This window comes from Rhinopithecus roxellana, chromosome 8, assembly GCF_007565055.1.
Source record: "Rhinopithecus roxellana isolate Shanxi Qingling chromosome 8, ASM756505v1, whole genome shotgun sequence".
NCBI lineage: Eukaryota > Metazoa > Chordata > Mammalia > Primates > Cercopithecidae > Rhinopithecus > Rhinopithecus roxellana.
Genome location: NC_044556.1, coordinates 99,808,326 through 99,833,734, shown reverse-complemented (window position 1 = coordinate 99,833,734; position 25,409 = coordinate 99,808,326). Strand labels below are relative to the sequence as shown.

Genomic DNA, 25,409 nt, shown 5'->3' with positions numbered 1-25,409 from the left:
CTGGGGGGCCATAGGAGCAAGTTTATCTCATATGAAGTTAAAAGTTTTCTGTGTGTATCTTCTCAGGCTAAATCCTTTTATTTATTTATCTATTCATTTATTTTTATTTTTATTATTATTATTTTTTTGAGACAGAGTTTCACTCTTGTTGCCCAGGCTGGAGTGCAATGGTGCAATCTCGGCTCACTGCAACCTCTGCCTCCCGGGTTCAAGCAATTCTCCTGCCTCAGCCTCCTGAGTAGCTGGGATTACAGGCATGCGCCACCATGCCCGGCTAATTTTGGATTTTAAGTAGAGATGGGGTTTCTGCATGTTGGTGGGGCTGGTCTCAAACTCCCGACCTCAGGTGATCCGCCCGCCTCAGCCTCCCAAAGTATTGGGATTACAGGCATGAGCCACGGCGCCCAGCCAATCCTTTTAAAATTCTGTTAAACATGACAGCCATGTCTTAGCTGTGATTTGGGGGATAAAGGGAGGCACTATGTCTGTGTTTGGGGTCAAAGCAGAAGGATCTGGGGCTGTGGACTAGAGAAGTGGTTATGAGTTGAGGTGGTTGATTGAGAACACCAGAGCAGTCTGGAACAAGAGGTGGCAACGAGAGTGATGATGATCTTGTGGAAAAGAAAACATGCCTCGGTACTTAGAAATATTGAGAGAGGGGACTAAGAATTTCTGGAGTTATACAGGTTAAGAGAACAGATTGCATTCATGGGATTGAAAAGGAGGGTGCTTCCTCCCTTTCCATCACTGGAAAAGTAAAGAAATTTGGAAAAATTCATAATATATATGCAAGAAGAAATATCTGGGCTGTAGTGGCTAAGTCTGGAAAGAAAGATTGGGGGGGGCTGAAGGATTCTAACATTATATATTTTGTTTACATTTGTATTACATTACTTGTGTTTGTTATGATAAACATGCATTAGTTTTTTATTAAACATAAGGTTTAGGGGAAAGTGGAATAACTATAGAAATTATTATAAAATTCATTAGAAATAGGCCAGGCTCATGCCAGTAATCTCAGCACTTTGGGAGGCCAACGCAGGTGGATCATCTGAGGTCAGGAGTTCAAGACCAGCCTGGCCAACATGGCAAAACCCTGTCTCTCTACAAAAATACAAAAATTAGCCTGCTGTGGTGGTGCGCTCCTGTAGTCCCAGCTACTCGAAAAGCTGAGCCAAGACAATTGCTTGAAACTGGGAGCCAGATGTTGCAGTGAGCCCAGACCTGGACGACAGAGTGAAACTCTATCTCAAAAAAAAAAAAAAAAAAAAAAAATTAGAAATAATATATATGTGAGAAATAGAGTATTGAAAGGGAGAATTGCCCTCTGGATTACAAAATATTATACAACTATGATCATTAGAGTATTATGGTACTGATGAAAGGACAGACGAATGCAAAACCGCGGCTTGGAAACAAATACTATTACGTTAAAAAATTTTAACAAATTGAGGTAATGTCATAAAGTAATAGGGAAATAATGGGCCAGGACAATAGTTAGCTATACGAAAAAAATAATTTTGAGATCCTTGCATTACACCATATTCCTAAATAAATTCCAGATGGATTAAAACATTAAATAAAACAAACAAGAATATTGACCAGATCTCATGATCAGAATCATCCTAAAATATGGAAAAAGAATTAAATATTGATCGTTTGAATTTATAAATATTTAAAGTGTTTTTGTGTCCTAAAAGTTATAAAATTAGAAGGCAAGAAAACTGAGGAAAAATAAATGGCTTATACAAATGGATAAAAGGCAAGATACATGAATAATTCACAAAAGAAATAGAAACAGCTAAGAACATAAGAATATTCAGTCTCAGTGATGAAAAAGTTTTGTCCTTTGGATTAGTTAAGAACTTTTTAAAAATATAAGGTAAGTGGGATAAGAGAAACCTATTGAAGGCAGACATACACATTGAAACAATAGCAGTATGAATAAAGCGGCTTAAAAATAATATCAGAAAAGGAAATTATCTGAAATGTGGAAAAAGTTTTGTGCACAGAAGTGGCAGTATTACTTATTATAGTGGAATAATGGAAACAACTTGTATGTCCAATAATACGGGACCAGATAAGAAATTATGGTGTGGACAAATGATTAAGTTATATTTTCTGAGACTACTAATTAAATATGAGAAGGCTTATAGGTTAGGTGAAAATAGTTGGATATAAATTCTTATTTATAGTATGAATGGCAAATTTTTTAAATGAAAAAACTTTTAAAAATGTATGAATTGTATGTAGTATGATTTTATATTTTTCTGTTTTCCAAATTCCTTTTCATGATCATGTATTACTTTTGTAATCAGAAAAAAAAAAAAAAATTCTTCTCTAGAGCCTTCACAATAAAGTCCAAATTCCTTAGCATAGTTTACGATTACAACCTGGCCTCTGCCTTCTGTTCACCTTCTCATCATTGCCCTGTTCCTAACTTGCACTAAGGTCATACCAATTGCTTACATTTCCCTAACTGCCGTGTCATCACTAGCTCAGGTTTATTTATTTATTTTATTTTTTATTTTTTTTGCCTACAGTGTTCTTGAATGCCCTTCCTACTTTCTGGCCTTGTTAACTGACCACTTTGACTTCAAGCCTAGCCCTGTATTTTCAAGGAATAGCCTCCTCTGGGGACTCTCAAGTAGAGTTAAATATAGTTGGCCCTCCATATCCCTGGGTACTGCATCTGTGAATTCAACCAACCTCAAATTCAGAAAAAAGCAAACTTGAATTTGCTGCATGCCATTGAATCCACGTGAATGAAGTGACACGTAGACATCATATTAGGTATTACAAGTAACTTAGAGAAAATTTAGAGTATATGAGAGGATGTGTGTACGTTACATGCAGATATTATACCATTTTATATAAGGGAGTTGAGCATCCTTGAATTTTGGTATCCATAGAAGGTCCTAGAACCAATCCCCCATGAGTAGAGACAGCTGTACCCCCTGTTTTGTGCCGTTCTAACATCCTGTGCATTCCTTTCTCAGAGCACTTTTCACACTGAATTGCCATCATGGTTACCAACCACCCTCGTTTGTCTCTCCCTAATTCTAATTCTGTTAACTTGTTCCTACTTACACTATGAGCCCCTTGACTGCACAGACTATTCATATCACTACTGAGTTTTTCTATTCTTTCCATTATACATACTGTCACTCTTACTTTTTTTTTTTTTTTAGAGACAAGGTCACCCAGGCTGAGTCCTGTGGTGTGATCACAGCTCACTCTAACCTTGAACTCTGGGGCTTAAGTGGTCCTCCTGCCTCAGCCTCCCGAGTAGCTGGAACCATAGGCGTATACTACCATGCCCAGCTAATTGTTAATTTTTTTGTAGAGACGAGGTCTTGCTATGTTGTCCAGGCTGGTCTTGAACTCCTGGACTAAGTGATCCTCCCACCTCAGCCTCTTAAAGTGCTGGGATTACAGGAGTTACTCTCTTGCAATCTTAACTCACTTTAGTCATGAGATTATTAGGGGATAGTAGAAAACAGGTAAGTGGAAAGGTCCCTGGTCCTATGAACAAGTACTATAAACAGCTCCCACTGTGATGTGATTCGAAGGATGTTATAAAGTTATTCAAAACTATTTTTGTTACAAGCCTGTAAGAGTGCCAGTGAAAAACTTCCCCTCTAGGTTGTGAAGTGAAACAACATCTTGATTATTTAAAATATTAGGATGACTTATGTTTATTCTTCCCTTTAGTGCTCATTTTAACTTTGAACAGCTGTTTAAATACTGCTATTTAATACTGCCATCTGTCCCATTTCAATCCCACACTCACAATTCCCCTACCCGGCCCTAATTGTTATATTTTCCAGAGCAGGAATAACCTTCTAACATGCTGGTTGAGTCTATTTCTTTATTATGTCTATAGTCTGCCCCCTACCCCCCATCGACACAGGATAGGGAGCTTTAGTTTGTTCACAGGTGTACTTAATGTACCTACAAAAGCTCCTGGCACATAATGGAAGCTCAGTAAGTATTTGTCAAATGACTAGCTCTGCTAAAATGAGTGATTAGTCCTCTTTTTGGATAACTCACTCTAATTATCCACAAAATGAAAATTTTACAATATCAACAGAGGCCATTTACTACTTTTCTTGAGGATAAAAATAGTATTCCTTTTCTGGCAACCAATTATTACTTTCTTGGGTTTTTTTGTTTATTTGTTTGTGTGTGTGTGTGTGTGTGTGTGTGTGTGTGTGTGTGTGTTTTGAGACAGAGTCTCTTTCTGTCACCCAGGCTGGAGTGCAGTGGCGCGATCTCTGCTCACTGCAACCTCCGCCTCCTGGGTTCAAGCGATTCTCCTGCCTCAGGCCTCCTGAGTAGTTGGGAACTACAGGTGCCCATCGCTACGCCCGACTAATTTTTGTATTTTTAGTAGAGACAGGTTTCACCATGTTACCCAGGCTAGTCTCAAACTCCTGTCCTCAAGTGATCCGCCCACCTCGGCCTTCCAAAGTGCTGGGATTACACGCGTGAGCCACCGCGAGCCAAAGTATTTTTTTGGTCTGAGGTGGATCTTCTGTCATCCAAGACTTTTTTTCAATAATACAGTCACCTGTTTCCACACTTGTGGAAACTTAAAAACAACAACCGCGGCCGAGCGCGGTGGCTCACGCCTGTAATCCAGCATTTTGGGAGGCCGAGGCGGGCGGATCACCTTAGGTCAGGAGCTCAAGACCAGCCTGGCCAACATGGTGAAACCTCGTCTCTACTGAAAAAACACAAAAATTAGCTGGGCGCAGTGGCGGGCGCCTGTAATCCCAGCTACTCGGGAGGCTGAGTCACGAGAATCGCTTGAACCCGGGAGGCGGAGGTTGTAGTGAGCTGAGATCGCGCCACTGGCACTCCAGCCTGGATGACAGAGTGAAACTCCGTTTCAAAAACAAAAACAAAAGCCGCCCCATAGCCCAGTCGCTCGTTCTCATCCTTCTCTCCCATCCTCACCCCAGTGCCCTCACCGCCCCGTCCCCGCTTTCCGGCTGCCTTGGCGCGGGCCCGGAGGGCCAGGAGGGCTCCCACCCCTGGCAAAGCCGCAAGACGCGGGGCCGGCATTCTGCCTGGAAGGCGCGCTGCGGCCGCCCTTCCTCGGGTCCCCGAAGCCCACGTTCTCCCAGCTCGCCCGGCTCCCGTTTCGCTCCCAGCTCCAGATGAACCCGGAGCACGTGCAGTTCTACCCTGATTGGCCCGTCGTCATCGTGCTCCACAGCCTAGTCCCCCGCTCGCTGTCTGTCGCCCTGCGTTCCCAGAGCACAGAACCGGGCAAAGAGCCGGGAACCCACGGCACCAGAGCTAATCCCTGATGATTCACCGCTCCAGGCGCGGGCACTCGGGCTTCCTCGCCCGCTCTTCGGGCCAAGGAGACGTCAGCAGGATCCCACCTCCCACAGCAGGCGAACAAGCAAGCACCCAGAACAAAGGAGCTCTGCGTGATTTCACACAAGGGCCACTCGGATTTCCTTCAAATCTGAGGCAAAGCGCATTTCCCTTCTCGGCTCGGGGCAGCCTCTGAGCACCGGGTCTCCGGCACTACCTTCCCTGGGCCGTAGGGTGGCAGCAAACGCCAAGGAGGATGCGCATGCTCTGTGTGGGGCCTCCTGCTTTGCCTCCGCGGCTGCCGAGCGACGGAAGCGCGTGCTTAGGATTATGGGAAATGTGGTTTCTAAACCGTGGGCGCCCCCTGCCTGGGCCCAGAGCGGGACTTCAGCTCCCGGCCGGCCGGCGGGCGCGGGTGGGAACGCGGAAGGAGAGGGCGGGGCGAGTGGGCGAAAAGGTGGGCGGAGCCGGTGGGAAGGCCGGGCGGAGGGGGCGGGGCTTCGGCCGGCTAAGCCGCGGCCACCCGCGGTCTGAGGGACCGGAGGAGCGGGGCAGGTAGTAGCTAGGAGTCCCCCGAAAGGCGCCGAGCGCGAGGGCGGGCGTGCTCGGAGTGGTCGCGCGTCAGCCGCCGCCCCTCAGTCTCCGCACTTGCAGGTCCCCTCCCTCTTTGCCGGGACGCGGGAGAGCCCGGCTCGCGGCGGGGGCGGCCAATGCGAAACTGGCTGGTGCTGCTGTGCCCGTGTGTGCTCGGGGCCGCGCTGCACCTCTGGCTGCGGCTGCGCTCCCCGCCGCCCGCCCGCGCCTCCGGGGCCGGCCCTGCAGGTGAGGTTCGGGGAGCCGGGCGAGTTGGCGGCCGCGGGGGGTGGGAGGCCCGGCTCCGTGCCGCGGGGCTTCGCCGGGAATTGCTGGAGGCGGGGGAAGGGCCAAACGCGACGGTCCCCAGACGAAACAAATGGCTCTTTTCATCCTTGGAGCGTTAACATCGGGCAAACTTGAGGGAGCTTTTCTCTCTTCGTGTCCCCGCCACTTCTCACCTCCCCGTTTCCCTTAACGGCCGCAGAGCCGGCGCCCGCAGCTGCAAGTCCTTCGCCTGTCCGCAGGCCTGGTCGGTGATGTCGGACGCCGCCGGTTCGCCCGGGAGCGGAACCTCGTGTGCCCTTCAGCCGCCAGCGCCTGCTGCTTTGGGAGCTGGGGCTCTGAAGTTGTTTTCTTCCCCCCCAAGTTGTTGGTCTTTCTCCGTCAAGACTGGTGTTTTAGTGCCACGGATAATGTGTGTGCGTGCTTTCAAAGGTGGCTGGGTTTTGCTTTTAAGGAATGACTTTGTTGTAAGAATATACAGTAGTTCGTATTCTTGGATTATGATGTAAGTTGGTTAAACAAATCTAGACATGAAATAGGGCATGGCTGAGAGTGGAGTTGTTCCTGTGAGTTTGGGACATAACCTGCTAATGCAGTTTACGTGGAAATATCGAATTCTTTAACGATCATGTCTGTTTACTCTAAAACTTAATCGCTCGTAGGAATGAAACCTTTGTTCTTGTTTCGCGTCACAGCCTAGTAGAACGCTTTACTCACGGTGCCCAGTGGATTATTTTGTTAGTGGGTTCCACCACCCTGAACACTACGTTAGCTTTCCCTGTATCTTTAAGGGCTTGCCCTAGGACATGAAAGAAACCTAGAAAGCTCTTTTAAATATTGTATAATACTTATTTTGTAACTATACTGGGACTTTGTTTTCCTTACTGTCTCTCCCAAAAACAGCTGTTTTCTAATCCAAAAGTTCTTAAAATTAGAATTGAGTATTTGCAGTTCAGCACTCTATGCCTTATAAGTAGAAAGTATTCGGCAATCCTCAAAACAGTCTCAGTTATATGAAATTATGTTGAGGTTATTTTGGTAACAATCTCTTTTCTTATTAGATCACTAGCTCTTTGAAAAGAATTTGTGTGACCTGAATAGAATTGAACGGTATTTAAGTGATTTAACGAAAGTACAGTGTTACTGTGCACTTAACCAGTTAATGGGCCAGGGTTTTACTCAGTGTTTTTTAGGTTTTTGTAAAGTGAACTAAGAAGAGAGTGCCATATATAAAAAATGATTTGTAACATCTGCTTGTGTGTTACAGCTTTCTCTCTTTTGTTATATGAGTGAGCCCTGCTGGAATCTCCTTGCAGAGCGTCATTAAGTCTGTGGATGACCTTAATGGTTGTTTAGGGTTCAATAAAACAAACAAAAACGGAAATCTTAGTAGACTTCAAACTGAAATCTTGGTAGACTTGCTAGGCAGTTTCTTAGTTTGAGACAAGTTTTTCCTACTCCCTTACTGCACGTGAAGGATGATTCCTTTATCTACCATCCAGTTAGACCAGGCTAGATTAAGGAAATGAAGAAAGAACGTAGAAAGGGACAGGGTAATAACGTAGGTAAGAAGATCAACACTGGTTATGTTAATTAACTTTGGCTTTGAATGAGTACTGTGTATCTGATCAGATAATAAATAGGATTTTTTTTTTTAAGTTCCGGGATATGTGTGCGGGATGTGCAAGTTTGTTACATAGGTAAACGTGTGGCCATGGTGGTTTGCTGCACCTGTCAACCCATCGATATTTTAATAATCTAAGTTAAACTTGACTGGCGGGGCGCGGTGGCTCACGCCTGTAATCCCAACACTTTGGGAGGCCGTGGTGGGTGGATCACCTGAGGTCAGGAGTTCAAGACTAGCCTGGCCAACATGGCGAAACCCTGTATCTACTGAAAATACAAAAATTTGCCGGTCATGGTGGTGCATGCTTGTAATCCCAGCTACTCAGGAGGCTGAGGCAGGAGAATCACTTGAACCTGGGAGGTGGAGGTTGCAGTGAGCCAAGATTGCACCATTGCACTCCAGCCTCAGTGACAAGAGCGAAACTCCATCTCAAAAAAATTAATTAGTTAATTAATTAAACACGACTGACTCCTATCTTTCCTTTTTTCCTTTTGGTACTTTCAAAACTAAAGGCAGTGGAAGCATCTTAAATGCTAAAATTTCCCATAGTTCCTTTAGTATCACATGGTCACCTTTACAGTGACCATTGTGCTGTCACCATGTTGAAACTAAAATAGTTGGGTGTTTTTACAATTGAATGCTTTTACTTTAAGCCTAATGGGAGAAAAAAAAACACAAGATTTTGCTAAGTATTCTTTTCTTGAATTAACTTTTTTTTTTTTTTTTGAGATGGAGTCTTGCTCTGTTGCCCAGGCTGGAGTGCAGTGGTGCGATCTCGGCTCACTGCAAGCTCGGCCTCCTGGGTTCACGCCATTCTCCTGCCTCAGCCTCCAGAGTAGCTGGGACTACAGGCGCCCGCCACCACACCCGGCTAATTTTTTGTATTTTTAGTAGAGACGGGGTTTCACCGTGTTAGCCAGGATGGTCTCGATCTCCTAACCTCGTGATCCGCCCGCCTCGGCCTCCCAAAGTGCTGGGATTACAGGCGTGAGCCACTGCGCCCGGCCAAATTAACATTTTTAAATATTTTTTTTCTCTTCTACTGCTTTGTCTGTCTTCAGTCTCATTAAGTCATGGCAGTTTTGTTTTTTTTTTTTTTTGGTTTTTTTTTTTGAAAGGTTTACCTTTCCTGAATGTTAAAAAAAAAAAAGGCTCTCTGGCTGGCAGTTGATTCAGCAAATATTTGAGAGCCTACTCTGTGCCAGCTCCGATTGTAGGTGTGGAATTACAGCAATAATCAAGCTAAACTTCCTGCCCTCGTATAGTTTACAATTTAGAAGGGAAGACAGAACATCAGGAAATAATTATAAATATCACAGCGGTAGTGATAAGTATAGTGAAAAAAGATAAAGCAGTGTTAAGAGATTAAAGAGATGGTTTTAAATAGGTCAGGGAAGTCTGTTCCATTCTGAAGAGGTAACAGTTGAGCAGGGACCAGAATGAAGTGAGTGAGTCACGTTAGTTCCAGAATCAGCAACTTTTTAAATGTGATAGCTTCCCTTAAACCAGTCAGGGAAAGCAACTGATAAAGAGAAAGTGAAATCCAGCACACCTAAGGGTGACAGAGGAAAATGCAGGTGGAGATAACCATCGGACTAAGGAATCTAAACATAGGATGTCTTGATTACAAAATACTCGTTTTGGGCCGGGCGCAGTGGCTCAAGCCTGTAATCCCAGCACTTTGGGAGGCCGAGATGGGCGGATCACAAGGTCAGGAGATCGAGACCATCCTGGCTAACCCGGTGAAACCCCGTCTCTACTAAAAAATACAAAAAACTAGCCGGGCGAGGTGGTGGGCGCCTGTAGTCCCAGCTACTCGGGAGGCTGAGGCAGGAGAATGGCGTGAACCCGAAAGGCGGAGCTTGCAGTGATCTGAGATCCGGCCACTGCACTCCAGTTTGGGCGACAGAGAGAGACTCTGTCTCAAAAAAAAAAAAAAAAAAAAAAAAAATACTCGTTTTGGGTAATGCCTTAAGTAGGAATTATTTAACGGTTAATTTAGAAAAATGATGTGACAAAAGAAGACTTCTCTTTCTCTTTGGAAAGAAAGAAGCCAAGACAAAGGAGCATATTCACTCAACAAGTACTTGAGTGTTAGGTTCTGTGCTGGATGCCGAGTCCCTGCTCCCAAGGTGCTCACAGTATCTAATGGAAACAGACGTAGGGCCAGTAGAAGGTCAAAAAACAAATTGAGCTTGCTTTGTAATTTTGCCTGGGGTGAGTTTTTCCAAAATTATCCCTATATGCTAATCGTGTCTCTGTGCTTCAGTTTCCTTATTTATAAAATGATGATCTCATAGACTTATTGTGTAGATTCAGTTAATGAAACACCCAGAACAGTGCCTGTTTCATAGTAAACACTCCATGAGTTTTAGAGAGGAGTGGTAGTCTGGTGGCAGCTGATGCCTGTGCTAGTGTGTTTTGGGAGGTGTCTTTGGTAGTGTGTATGATGATTGTCCTTATCATTAGATCTATGATAGGCTTACATGTTTTCTTCATTTTCAACATTTGTATCTATTTGTGACTGATCTCTTCCAAGAGCATGCATATGCGAGTGGAATTTTGGTCTGATTTTTAAGACTCTTAGGCTTATTTTGAGCAATCAATTTTGATGTCAACCTTCTTTAGACTTTTTTTTTTTTTTTTTTTTGTGGATGCACAGTTTCACTCTGTCGCCCAGGCTGGAGTACAGTGGCACTCCATCTTGGCTAACTGCAACCTCTGCTTCCAGGTTCAAGCCCTTCTCCTGCCTCAGCCTCCCGAGTAGCAGGGATGACACGTGTGCACCACCACGCCCAGCTAATGTTTGTATTATTAGTAGAGACTGCATTTTGCCATGTTGGCCAGGCTGGTCTCGAACTCCTGACCTCAAGTGATATATTCACCTCGGCCTCCCAAAGTGCTAGGATTACAGGCATGAGCCACTGCGCCAGGCCCTCACTTAGACTTTAATAGACCTTTGGGTGTCCACTCAGTGCAGAGTCGAGCAGGTTGCCAGACTCTTAGGATATATTACATATTAAAGAAAAGAAATAGTTCTTACTGTAGGGTCTCAGAAGAAAACAATACCCCAGAATAAGGCCTCAGAAGCAGCTGTCTCTTACCTGCTGCTGCTGTCCTCTCTCTGGCCTTGCATTCTCACCTGAGGCTAACTGTAGAAACTAAAATCCCTCTTCCCCAAAGCCATAAAACCTAAACATACTACTCTTAACTACACCCCCACCACCACCACTTTTCTATGTAAAAATTACCTAACCTACCTTCTTTGATTACAGGTCATAAGAACCTCATATCAGAGCGGGTCCTATCCCATACCCAGTAGGAAGGTGTATACTCTGAGAGGACAAGAAGAATCTAGATAGGCATTGCCGGGTTTTCCAGCTCCGTCTGTTAACATTAGATCCTAACACTTCTGTCCAATCTTACTTCCACATAGCTATCCATACTTTGTTAAACCTAAGCATAGAAATGGGCATTTTCTCCTGTATCTTTACTGATCAAATAAATTTATATGCCTTTCTCCTATCAATCTTTTATCAGTGATTTTCTCCGAACCTTCAGAGGGAAAACTTTCCCATGGCCCTTAGGTTACTCTCAGGGAGCTTGCTTGGGACTGTGATTTATTCCTGACGTTATGAAGATTTTGTTTACTGCTGTATCTGTGCCATCTAGAACAATGAGCATAGGAGATGCTCTATCATTTGAGTGAGTAAATCAGGAGAATAAAACTGGCGCAGCTTGATATATTTTCACAAATTGAACACACCCAACTAATCACCACCCAAATTTAAAAAAAGAAAACTATCAATGCTTCAGAAGTTCCCTTCATGCTCTATTCTGTGGCTACCAGGGATAGTAACCAGTGGCAGAAATTTGGCTACTTTTGTACTTTATATAAAGGGAACCATCTAGTATCTACATAGTTCCTATAGCCTGTTTATCTTAATATATATTAATAGAATAATGTTTAATGATATGATTAACATGTAATTTTAATGGCTGCATAGTATTCTGTCATATAGCTACACCATAATTTATTTAATGAGTCCCTTATTTATGCATTTATGTAGCTTGCAGTTTTTTGCTATTAATAGGTGACACTATGATTAATAAAGATCTTTGAGTATATCACTGATTATTTCTTTAGGATGAGTTCTTAGAATTGCTGGACAAAATTATACCATTCTAAATTATGTGACACATCGCCAAATTGCCCTGCAGATGGCTGTACCAAATTACATTCCTTCCAGCAATGCAAGAGAGTAGCCACTTTTTTTTTTTTTTTTTAGAAGGAGTCTCGCTCTGTCACCCAGACTGGAGTGCAGTGGCGCAATCTCGGCTCACTGTAACCTCCGCCTCCCAGGTTCAAGCAATTCTCCTGCCTCAGACTCCCAAGTAGCTGTGATTACAGGCGTGCACCACCACGCCCAGCTAATTTTTTTTTTTATTTTTAATAAAGACGGGGTTTCACCATATTGGCCAGGCTGGTCTCGAAATTCTGACCTTGTGATCTGCCCTCCTCGGCCTCCCAGAGTTGAAGCTGGGATTACAGACATGAGACACCACGCCTGGTGGAGAGTAGCCACTTTCTTGAAATCACTAACAACATTTCCTTGAAGTACCCATTATTTAGTTACTATCATTTTTTTTGTTGTTGTTGTTTTGTTTTTTTTGAGACGGAGTCTTGCTCTGTCGCCCAGGCTGGAGTACAGTGGCTGGATCTCAGCTCACTGCAAGCTCCGCCTCCCGGGTTCACGCCATTCTCCTGCCTCAGCCTCCCGAGTAGCTGGGACTACAGGCGCCCGCCACCTCGCCCGGCTAGTTTTTTGTATTTTTTAGTAGAGACGGGGTTTCACCTTGTTAGCCAGGATGGTCTCGATCTCCTGAACTCGTGATCCCTCCGTCTCGGCCTCCCAAAGTGCTGGGATTACAGGCTTGAGCCACCGCGCCCGGCCTAGTTACTATCATTTAAGAAGACATTTGTCAGTTTGAATGTAGGAGAAAACTGGTGTCTCATTGCTGTAATTCAAACTTGATTCTTATTGAAGTTGAACATGTTTTCATAGGTTTGCTATTTGCCTTTTTTCTTTTCTGAATGATCTTTATGTCGTTTTGTATCACATTTACTTCTTAGCACGTTTTTTTCCCTCTGTTTCTAGACACCGGAATCAACTAGGTACCCTGTTCTTGTAACATAAAACAGAAGGTGGTAAGAGTTCAGAGCCAGATTGATAAGGGGAGCTAGAAATTTGAGGAACATTCTTACACAGGTATTTTATTATGCAGCTACTTTGGGTTTTGTACTGTGTAACACAGTACTCAGGAGTGTTGGACTAATTTACTTTAATGGTATGTGGTTAAAAGACCTATTTTTCTGAAATTTGACTTCAGTATATCTGGAAGTAGCTCTCTAAAAGACCGCAGTATGCTGTGTTACTTCCCCTCTGCAAGAAAAAGAGAAATGCCTGTAAGGTAAAGCAGTTGAACAGAAGCAGCTTAGACATGGGTTAGAAGCAGGGGGCATTGAGAGTGGCAGAGGTGGAATAAGATCAAAAAGTAGTTTACATCCATAATGCATGGGATTTTCATGCCACATGGTAATCTTTGTATTTCTTTATTATTTTTAGAAAAATCTTGTTTGACAATTATATGGAGAATTCAGGTAGAAACCAGTTAGGATGCCCTCATATTAGTCCAGGTGAAAAAACAGACCGAACTGAGCAGCAGCTAGAATTAATGACAAGAAAGGGATAGATTTGAGAAATTTTCATGAAGATTTTGAGACTTCAAGAAAAGATTAAATTATTCTCTGTGTAATCTATTTCTAAAAAATTTGCTTTGATTAGCCATCAAAAATAAGGTAGTAAATTTTTGGCATTAAAAGTGATGTTTCAAATATTGTGAAAGTTTGCTTTTGTGCAGCATCCTTATTTTCTGATGATGTCAGATAAAAGAGGCATTTAGATTAAATGTGGTTTTTGCCCTACAGCTTTTAATCTTTTGAGATGAGACTTTGAAACAAATGAAATAGAATATCTAAAACATTTTTTGGTGTCAGTTTTCTCTAAATAAGAAGTTGAAGCACAGGGATTTAAATAACTTCATACTTACGTAATACAATATGTTGGCTGTGGAATCAGTGTCAGAACCTTTGCCTCCTTCCTGACACTAGAATGTACGTAATATTTCTGTGTGAGAAAGGTGGGGAGGCATATTGTCAATTTTATGTAGTCATTTAAATTAGTCTCCGAATTCAGACACTCATTTAGAGTGAGTTCCAGCACTAGGTACAGCTTTCATCATATAATTATGTATCTGAGAAAAAATGTTCTGAGCCATGAATTCAAAAAAATTGATGTGTTACCCAGCGTGTTGAGTGATCCGCTTGTTGCTAATTCACCAGTTGAACTGGTATTGTGCATTAAAAGATCAGAATTTAGACTCAGATAAGCTATATTAAGCTGTATAGCTATAGACTAGAACAGTGATAAAGAATGGAGTTAGATTGCCTGGGATTAAATCTTAGCCCAGCCATTTGCAAGCTGTTTGACTTCAGTTACAGAATTCTCTGTGTGTTTCATTTGTTCAACAAGTACCGGACCAGGCGCGGTGGCTCACGCCTGTAATCCCAGAACTTTGGGAGGCCGAGGTGGTGGATCACAAGGTCAGGAGTTTAAGACCAGCCTGGCCAAGATGGTGAAACCCCATCTCTACTAAAACTACAGAAATTAGCCAGGCATGGTGGCAGGCTCCTTTAATCCCAGCTACTGGGGAGCCTGAGGCAGGAGAATCACTTGAACCTGGGCGGCAGAGGTCGCAGTGAGCCGAGATCGCGCCACTGCACTCCAGACTGGGCCACAGAGTGGGACTCCGTCTCAAAAAAAGAACAAGTACCTACCTCAATGGGTTGTGAACGTTAAATGATACTCTATATGTAGTGCTTTTCACAGATTAGGTATTCAATAAATATGGCCTATTAATAAGCTTAATCCATGAAAATTTGAGTTTATTTAAAAATAAATTTTGTCTTTATAAAAGAATTCCTTTTAGTACATGACTCATTGTAGGGTGAAATAATAAATACCTATATTCCATTTGGAATGGAACTTTTTTTGTTTGTTTTTTGAGGTGGAGTCTCACTCTTGTTGCCCAGGCTGGAGTGCAATGGTGTGATCTTGGCTCACCGCAACCTCCATCTCCCAGGTTCAAGAGATTCTCCTGCCTCAGCCTCCCCAGTAGCTGGGAAAACAGGCAAGTGCCACCACACCCAGCTAATTTTGTATTTTTAGTAGAGACAGGGTTTCTCCATGTTGGTCAGGCTGGTTTCAAATTTCCGACCTCAGGTGATCCGCCCACCTTGGCCTTCCAAAGTGCTGGGATTACAGGTGTGAGCACTGTGCCTGCCCTAGAATGGAACATTTTAAGAAATATATCTATTGTGGAAAATAAGGTATCTACACAAAAATTTCTGTATTAGATCCTTAAAATTATCCTAGTAGAAAGATCTGTTTTTATTATTTTAATTGGGCCTTTGAAAAAAATATCAACGTGGTTTTGTTGTCTTTTAGACTGAATACCTAGATCCCATGGTATATAAAAACATTGCATTTAATGTAGTAAAGAGTCTGGGCTTCAGTAATTTATTTTTGGAAACTTTTTGGATCAGTTCCCACCACTGGAGAAAGAGATGAAATGGATACCTCATCAGAGCTATATATAGTCTTGTAGCTCTCAAGCCTTAAAACTGGTGATGAAAAACAAGGACAAAGTATATCTTTCTCTTCTGTCTTCTAAGGACAAGTTTTAGATGGAAATGTAACCCTGCCCATTAGACCTTATGACAATAAAAAATGAACCGTTCAGAATGACTTGTTACTTTATTATTATTATTTTTTTTACTAAAAATATTGCTTTCCCGTCATTCTTTAGAATATTTAGTAGGTAGTAAAAGGTTTACGGGCTGTAGAATTCATTGACATAAATAAGGGTTGCATTACTTTCCAGTGTGGAAGTCCTTCAACTTCATCCGCCAAACTTAATACCTAACATTAATGTAGGACTTCACTTTTCAAAGCACATTTTTTTAAGTTGCCATTGAATGCCTCCTATATAACTGATACTAAACCATGAGCTTTATACATGTTATCTCATTTAATTTTTACAACAGCGTTATGAGAAGTATTATTATACCCATTTTGTAGTTGAGGAAACTGAAGCTCAAGAAGCTAAATAACTTATAGCTAATGTATGATTGAGCCTGGATTCTAACTGTGGCCTAATTGACTCTTAATGCCTACTATTTTTTTATGCTACATTGCCTTTTGAAACAGATTCTTACCACAAACATCTTATTTGTTTTGAAGAATTAATATACTTACGTGAGCATGAATACATACATATATACGTGAAAGACAAAAAAGACTCTACACCAAAATGTTATTAGTGGTTGTCTCTGGATACTGGGTTTATATGTGATTTAAAAATTCTTTTCTTTGTATTTATCTGAATTTCCTACAAACATATACTTACTTTGTAATAAACTTATGATACATATTGAACTTCATAGTAATTGATACATGACTTATTTCTAATGTATTGTTCTTATTTCTAGATCAGTTGGCCTTATTTCCTCAGTGGAAATCTACTCACTATGATGTGGTAGTTGGTGTGTTGTCAGCTCGCAATAACCATGAACTTCGAAACGTGATAAGAAGCACCTGGATGGGGCATTTGCTACAGCATCCCACATTAAGTCAACGGTAGGTTTTCTGAGTTGTTGCCTTGCCTGGTTTATTGAAATAAGAGTTCTGAAAAACCTAGCCAGGCATGGTGGTGCGTGCCTGTAGTCCTAGCTACCTGGGAGGCTGAGGTGGAAGGATTGCTGGAGCCTAGAAAATTGAGGCTGCAGTGAGCCGTGATTGCACCACTGCATTCCAGCCTGCGTGATGAGAATGAGCCCTGCCTAATTAAAAAAAAAAAAAGTTCTGAAAAACCTTATTTTGAATAGAAATGTTCATTCAGATATGTGGCCTCTTCCTGGGAGAAATGGCTGTTTCATTTGCTTTTCTTCCGTATAGTTTGGGCCAAAAAGTAAATTTAACCAACATTTTAAGCCAAGTGATAGTTGGAAGAGAGTATATTCACTGGTTAGCATATGTAGTATTTAGATACCCAGTGTGATTTGTTTTCTTTTCGCTTTGATTTAGAATAGCAATTCTTAAAAGGTTCCATTTTAGAGCAGTTTTCTCCTTAGACACGTGCATGTCTAAATATACTTTTCACTAACTTCACAGAGATAAATTTAATTTTTTTCAGTTTTGTAGTATTTTTTAGTTGTGTAATCTGCAGTGTGTAATATGCCATGCTCTTTTTCCTGACTACCCTTCCAAAACTGAGCTTTGGTAATCCCTTTCATGCTGATGTTAGACAGCTCTCAGTTATTAGTTAGGAGCCCAAAGCCTTAGGCTGTTCTCAATGAGATCAGCCTCTGAAGATTGTGTGGTGAGGGACTAGGAGAAGAAATGCATAGAAAGTTGACTTCTATTTAAGTGAAGACTCGGGTGATAAGCAGAGAATGCCCTTTCAGGATAGAATAGCACTGGCACATTTGTGACTAAGTAGCTATACAAGCAAATTGCAGTTGTGAATTTTTTTTATTTTTATTTTTTGAGACGGAATTTCGCTCTGTCGCTCAGGCTGAAGTGCAGTGGCCCGATCTCAGCTCACTGCAACCTCCACTTCCTTGGGTTCAAGTGATTCTCCTGCCTCAGCCTCCCAAGTAGCTGGGATTACAGGCACCTGCCACCGTGCCTGGCTAATTTTTGTATTTTTAGTAGAGACGGGGTTTCACCATGTTGGCCAGGTTGGTCTTGAACTCCTGACCTCAGGTGATCTGCTTGCCTCGGCCTCCCAAAGTGCTGGGATTACAAGCGTGAGCCACCGAACCCAGCTTAATTGTGAATTTTCTTGTCGCTAGTAGTGCTTTCTCATAGTAGCTTTCATTCCTTTTGAAGACAGGTTTCTTTAGTTCATGGTTGCAGTGATAATAGAGCCTATTACACAGCAAATGAAAGACCTCAGAATCATCACTACTATCAGAACCACCTCCAAAAGCTGTACTTCCTATAGTATTTCCCTGTCAGAAAATAGTGACTCCTCCACCAGTTACTCAGACCAAAACCCTTGGTGTTATCCTGATTTTTCCTTTTACCTGCCACATCCAATCGATCAGCATACCTTCCTAATGCTGCTTAGACCAGACCCAGAATCTGACTTCTCACCGCCTTTACCACTACCATCTGATCTAGGCTGCCATTACTTCTCACCTGGATTATTGCAGAAGCCCCCTTCTTTGAACTTACTGCTTCTACCTTTGACCCCCTACATTGTATTTTCCATACAGCAGCCAGAGTGATCCTTTTAAAATTAGTCAAATTATGTCAATTCTCTATTCATACCCCTCCATTGACCTCCTTTCTTGCTCAGAGTGAAACCCCAAGTCTTTGTTGTGGTCTTTGACCTTATCTACATCTACTTTCCGTACCCTGGCCGCCTTACTGTACTTTCATACACTAAAAGTGCTCCTGCCTCAGGGCCTTTGCATTTGCTATGTCCTCTCTCACTAATGTGCTCGGGACTCACTTCCTTCAGATGTCTGCTTAGATGTCACTCTAGCAGACAGCCCCATATTAAATAGCAACCCATCCCTGTCTTGTTTCTGTCTCCCTTAGTTGGCTTTAATTTTTTTTGGTAACACTTATCACCAACTGGCATCTGTATTGTATGTAGTTGTAAAATTGTTTGTCTTTCTCCACTTGAATGTAGGTTTCATGAGCACTGGGGGTTCAGGTTTTTTTCATTGGTGTTTTCCCAATACCTAAAACCTAGCTTGGTGCAGACAAAGGCACTCAACAACTATTGAATGAATGACTCAGAACCAAATGTAATGAGTAAAGTTAATATTCAGACATTCACCACTAATTTATTTGCCATCATAACAGTCTTGATTTAAATTTTGCACGCTCGATTTGTGTTATGAAAATGATCAGCTGTCTGTATAAAAATAGATATTAGGCAAAAACACCTTCCTGGGACATAGTAATTTTGTGGATCTAGTAAGAGTACCTAGTAAGATGGCTCCAAAAACAAATTTGATACATACTAGCAATAATTTAGTTAGCACATTTACTCATTTCTGTTTATACTATTATTCCAAATGCTAGTTGTCTATGAAAGGTATTCTGCCTTAATTGGTAATTAGTAACAGAAACTGCGTTTCTGTGGTTATGGCATATTTTCCATTCTTGCATTTCTCCAAAGGACCCAAACTCAACACTAAGTACTTCTGTAAGTAGATAGTGTGGTATGTGTGGTAGAATACAAAGAGAAATACAGTGTAGCCTGAGTGTTAGGAGGGGCTTGACATTTAGTAGAAGGAAATAGGTGTGATAGTGTAATAAAATGTTACATGTGCTGTGATATAAGTAGATAGCAAAGAGCCCGGGGTGTATGAGAAACTCCTAACGCTTCTATATAACTGGAGCACAGGGCTTGTGGTGGTGGGGGAAGGGTTGTGGCACAGTGTGAGAGAAGTAACCAGGAGAGGTAGGAGAGCAGAGAGATGTATATAAAGAAAAGAGGGGGGGAGCATATGACTGTGAGAGGCAGACAGTGAGCAGATCATGTATAACAGGCATGCGGAAGGTTGAGTGCTGAGGAGCTGATCTGCAGAGGTGACCTTATGAGAGAATAAGGTCATTGACTGTAGAAAATGAAGGAGGAGGCTGGGAAGATTGCTAGTGTTCTGACTTGGAGAATAGTGGAATCAATCAAAACAAAAATACTACATGAGAAGAGCAGGTTTCATGGGAAAGAAGCTCAGTTGTGTATATGTTGACCTTGAGGTTCCCACAGGCAGTGGTGTACTGTTAAAGGTTTACTAACTGGCTCTCTGGGTTTAAAAAGGATGCTTATGTGTACATACATGTTTATTATACATTTTATTGACATAAAGGATATACAGCAGTAATTGACAGATAATAACCTATACAATACTGTTCATCGTAAATTCCATGAAGTCGGTTGATTCTCATAGAACGCTTTTGTTGTTTGTCAGACTCTCCTATCTATGACCAACTTATGGTTGCATTTAACAAAAGAGTATAGTTCTGACAAAAGTCTTTAAGTTAAACAGTGAAGACTAAATTGACAAGATATGTCAGCTTTACACTTAATAAAGTCAGTGAGTTCTATGCTGTATCAGGTAATAGTTTTTGAATACTAGAATTGTATCTTCCTTGACTGTTTTATGAACTATTCACTCTGTAATGGCTATAGACAGACACATTACATTAAGCTTAATTTGTATTATCAACAAAACAATAAACCAAACCCTTATTTGTACAATGTGCCAGTTTCTGGGGTGTGAATATTCCCACCATGGCCAATACGGGTGACTAACGTAACATCTCTGAACACAGAGTCGGGGAAAGATAAGCAATAGCTTGCCATGTATACTATTTCACCATGTAGATGTAATAAATATAAATTACCTCAAGAACATAAATAATAGTAAAATGTAGTAAAACATTGTGGTTAATTTGAGTATTTCCTTTTTTGATGTATATTTAATTATAAGGTTATATAATTTAATTTTAAATAAAGGCTGTGTTTAATAACCGTCTCACAAAATTTCTGAAAAGTTGACAGTTGACTTTCAGAAGTCAGTAGTAGCAGGCTTTAGCACACAGCTGTCTGTGGGTTATCTAGATGAAGACGTCCAATGAATTTATAGGTCCTTTACTTAGAACATGGGTCTAAACTAGAGTTACTAATTCAGGACTGGGCACAGTGGCTCGCACCTGTAATCCCAGCACTTTGGGAGGCCAAGGCAGGCAGATCACTTGAGGCCAAGAGTTCGAGACCAGCCTGGCCAAAATGGTGAAACCCCATCTCTACTAAAAATACAAAAATTAGCCATGCATGGTGGCACATGCCTGTATTCCCAGGTATTTGGGAGGCTGAGGCAGGAGAATTGCTTGAACCTGGAAGGTGGAGGCTGCAGAGAGCCGAGACTGCGCCGTTGCACTCCAGCCTGGGTGACAAAGCGAGACTCTGTCTCACAAAAAAAAAGGAAAAAAAGGAATAAAACTAGAGTTACTAATTCAGGAATCATTCCCATGCTAGTTGAAGCCTTGAGAATAAATAGTATTGTCTAGGGAAAGGAAGTAAAAAAAATGAGTAGATTGAGAAGAGACCCAAGGGCCGAGCCCTGAACTAATCCCCCTCTCAGTGGACAAGCTGGGGAATAAGAGCCAGTGAAGATGACTGAGCAGGCCGCAGAAGGAAGGGAAGAGAGCATTTTAGGGAACTGGGCAGTATCAAGCCGTGGAGAAGCCAGGAAGGTAAGAGTTGAAGAGTGTCTATTGATTTAGCAGCAGCTCATTGGTTATATTAGTGGAATCTCAGTGGAGGTGGTGATGTTAAAGCTAAAACTCTTGTTTTATAAAATGAGTGGGAAGTAAGAAACAAGAGGCTGCAATTTTAGTTTCTTTGTAGGACCTCAGTGTAAAGTGTGATAGCAAGGAAGGATGGAAGGTGAAGAGAATAATCAGAGTCAGGATTTTATCATGTTTTTACTGTGGAGGGAAGGAGCCACTAGTTACAGGGGTAACCAGTGAAGCAAGGTCTAGGAGAGAAGGGGATGTCCTCTTGGATGGAAAGACCTAATCCTGAGCAAAAGGAACACCTTCTGAAATAGAAGAAGGCAACAAAGGAAAATTTTAGATATAGATATGTTTTTAGGTGTGGGCATGAGAAGCTGACTTTACTATAGTTTGCTTTTAAATGATATGAACATTTGCTGGTAGTGAGGCCAGACATATTCTTACTTGCTTTAATATAACATTGCAATGAAGGACTCGTGCATAAGTAACTTGGTAGTTAGCAACTTTCAATTTGCTTGTTCCCCCATTTTGCTAGACTAGAAGAATAAAGGTAGAGAATTAATCCTCATAAACACTTGTGTCTCAAAGTAAAAGCTCTGAAATGGGCATGAGGAAACGTGCATGTGCGAGGTGAAGATCAGTAACTGATGTTAATGCCAACACATCTCTCAGTGTGCTTGTGAAGTTCATAATAGGTGCTCATGGCTGTGAAGTGCCTGTGGAAGACAGGGAGGATCCTTATTCCTGTAAACTACTCAACATCACAAATCCAGGTAAGTCATCTTTTCTCTCGACTGCCATACACATTCTCGATGTTGAGTAAAAGTTGCTAAGCTTAATAGTATGGAGTCTGTTTTCGTTTTTTATTATTTTATTTTATTATGTGTTTTAGAGACAGGGTCTTGCTCTGTCACCTAGGCTAGCACGCAGTGGCACAATCACGGCTCACTATAACCTCAAACTCCTGGGCTCATGTGATCCTCCTGCCTCACCATCCTGCTAGGACTACAGGCACGTGCCACGACACCTGGCTAATTTTTTGTAGAGTTGAGGTCTCGCTGTCTTGCCTGGGCTGATCTTGAATTGCTGCCCTCAAGGGATCCACCAGCCTCAGCATCCCAAAGCACTGGAATTGCAGGCATGAGCCACCATGCCCTGGAGTCTGTTTTTAATAGACTAAAATATCTTTCATCTAAATTTATGTCTCATTTTTTTTTTTTTTTTGGAGATGGAGTCTTGCTATGTTGCCCAGGCTGGAGTGCAGTTGTGCCATCTTGGCTCACTGCAACCTCTGCCACCTGGGTTCAAGAAATTCTCCTGCCTCAGCCTCCTAAGTAGCTGGGATTACAGGTGCCCACAACTGCGCCTAGCTAATTTTTGTATTTTTAGTAGAAATGGAGTTTCACCATCTTGGCCAGGCTGGCCTCGAACTCCTGACCTCGTAATCCACCCGCCTCAGCCTCCCAAAGTGCTGAGATTACAGGCATGAGCCACCACGCCCGACCTGTTTCATCATTTTTGAGAGATTGACTTGGGGTATCTGTAGAGATTCTTTACAGAATCGAAACTTTAGGATCCAGGAGACTCTCTTTTTCAGTGTGATTCATATGCATTTGGAAGTTCCTTATGCTTAGATAAATCCTGAATTACCAAATTTTGAACTTTTGGAAAACTGCTGGTTTTACCAGTTAATTTATAATAACCTTGAAGAAACAAATATTATGAATCACTTTCTCTTAGAATTATTGTCTAATTTATTTCTGTAAAAGAAAAATAGTAAAAAAATTTAAAACACAAGTAATATTATTTATGCCTTAAAATTAAAAGTTGGTAAAAATTTTGGTGAGGGTAAAGAAAGCTTCTCCAGCACTTTGGGATACCAAGGCAGGAGGAAGAGCACAAAACCAGCCTGGGCAACATAGTGAGACCCTATGTCTCCAGAAAAAAAAAATTAGCCAAGTGTGGTGGCTCACACCTGTAGTTCCAGCTGCTTGGGAGGCTGAGATAGGAGGACTGCAGTTCGAGGCTACAGTCTGAGCCCAGCAGTTCAAGGCTGCAGTAAGCTATGATCTGTTCACTCTACTGCACTCCAGCCTGGGTAACAGAGCGAGACCCTGTCTCAAAAACAAAAAAACAAAGACAACAAAGAAAGCTGATCCTAATTAGGTTCTCTGTGTCATCGGGGAACCAATTTTAGGAAGCTGATAAATTTATAACTGTCTGTGTTTATTAGCACTTCCCATTATGTTCAGCTTTGTTTCTAAGGGAGGTTAAACTTCCAAGTCTTAAATACGCTGATTAGGACTTCTGATATTTTAAGGTTTGTTAAAACTGTATAGTTAAATAACACCTGACTTTTATAAGCAGGCTCCATGGCTCTCAATCCAAGCTCTGCCATTTTCTAGCTGTGTGACCTCCTCTGCCTCAGTTTTATCATCTGTAAACTTAGGGATAAAAGAATCTCCCTCATGGAGATTGACATAAGGATGAAATAAGTTGATATATATAATGTATTTAGAATAGTTCCTAGAAGGTAGAAGGTACTGAACATTATTTTAAAGAGCCTGCCATTTTATAAAGTTGGGCTTCAAACAGCTTTTTAAAATAAATTGGACAATATATTCAGATCTGTATTATAAAACAGAGGTTTCTTTTTTTTTTTTTTTTTTTTTTTTTTTTTTTTTTTTTTTTGAGACGGAGTCTCGCTCTGTCGCCCCTGCTGGAGTGCAGTGGCCGGATCTCAGCTCACTGCAAGCTCTGCCTCCCGGGTTTATGCCGTTCTCCTGCCTCAGCCTCCCGAGTAGCTGGGACTACAGGCGCCCGCCACCTCGCCCGGCTAGTTTTTTATATTTTTTAGTAGAGACGGGGTTTCACCGTGTTAGCCAGGATGGTCTCCATCTCCTGACCTTGTGATCCGCCCGTCTCGGCCTCCCAAAGTGCTGGGATTACAGGCTTGAGCCACCGCGCCCGGCCAAAACAGAGGTTTCTTAATTAGGATGTCTATGAATTCAGTTAACATTGTAACCAGATTTTATGTATGAATTATGAGAAAGTCCTTTGGCTTTCACTGGGTGTCTTTTTTTTTGTTTTTTTTTTTTGAGATGGAGTTTCGCTCTTGTTGCCCAGGCTGGAGTGCAATGGCGTGATCTTGGCCCACTGCAACCTCCACCTCCTGGGTTCAAGCGAGTTTCCTGCCTCAGTCTCTCGAGTAGCTAGGATTACAGGTACCCACCACCACACCTGACTAATTTTTGTATTTTTAGTAGACACGGGGTTTCACCACATTGGCCAGGCTGGTCTTGAATTCCTGATCTCAGGTGATCTATCCGCCTCAGCCTCCCAAAGTGCTGGGATTACAGGCGTGAGCCACCGCACCCAGCCTCACTGGAGTCTTAAAGGGATCAGAAACCCCATAGAATGTTATGTCACTGATGATATGGTATCCTCCAACAAATTACAATTGAAAAACAAAAAGAAGCCCTTCACTTTTAAATTAACCATTTTTTTTATCTTAAGTGCTGTTATTTATTAAAAGTAAAGAAGTAGAACTTTCTGTTAATAAAACATTTTCATATATGTAATACCTAGATTATGAATTTTTAAATGTGTATATAACTTAATATTGAATCTAATCTTTTCGATAATCCAAAGGCAGTTATGGTTATTTCAGTACCAGAAGGTCATGGTAAGCATTAATCATTGTAATATTGTGGCTGGGGTAGAAGGGTTGATTAATAGCACTGTAATGCAGCGGGATTTCCTGTGTCCACGTAACTTGAAGCCCAAGGCACATTTCTTTTAGATAAGAAAATATCTAAAAATGCTGTATTATAATGTGCTTGCCCTATTGCTTTTAATAAAGAGGTTTTTCCTATGGATATCTTTTATTTACTGAATATCTTAAAGAGAAAAAAATTGTATTGTTGTCCATTATGTTGTAGTCTAGACTCTCCAGTTAATGCTTGCCCAGCCCATGACAAAAAACTGTATTTTTCCTTTTTTCCCTGCTGCTCATGTCTGTAATTAGGTAAGAGTCATCACTTCCCGTTAGTCCCATTTTATTGAGTATCTACTGAGTGTAGAGAGCTTCTAGGAAGTCTGATGTAGGCATCCAAATGATCTGCTAGAGTATAGGAAGAAAATATAAT

The 25,409-nt window shown here is 41.8% G+C and overlaps 1 protein-coding gene across 3 annotated transcripts in view; it reads left to right on the top strand.

Moving 5' to 3' along the window:
* Positions 1-5,835: 5,835 nt before the first annotated feature.
* The window catches only part of B3GALNT2 (beta-1,3-N-acetylgalactosaminyltransferase 2), a 58,643-nt gene continuing 39,069 nt past the window's right edge, over positions 5,836-25,409 (top strand). Inside the window, exons 1-4 of one of the 3 annotated variants that reach the window (XM_030936489.1) lie at positions 5,867-5,886; positions 5,986-6,153; positions 16,428-16,575; positions 21,934-22,034. In XM_030936489.1, the coding sequence (XP_030792349.1) occupies positions 6,042-6,153; positions 16,428-16,575; positions 21,934-22,034 (361 nt within the window). In that variant the 5' untranslated portion in view covers positions 5,867-5,886; positions 5,986-6,041. Of the gene's footprint in view, positions 6,154-14,944; positions 15,068-16,427; positions 16,576-21,933; positions 22,035-25,409 lie in introns of all 3 variants that reach the window. The other 2 variants (XM_010384662.2, XM_010384661.2) reach the window with 2 other exon arrangements.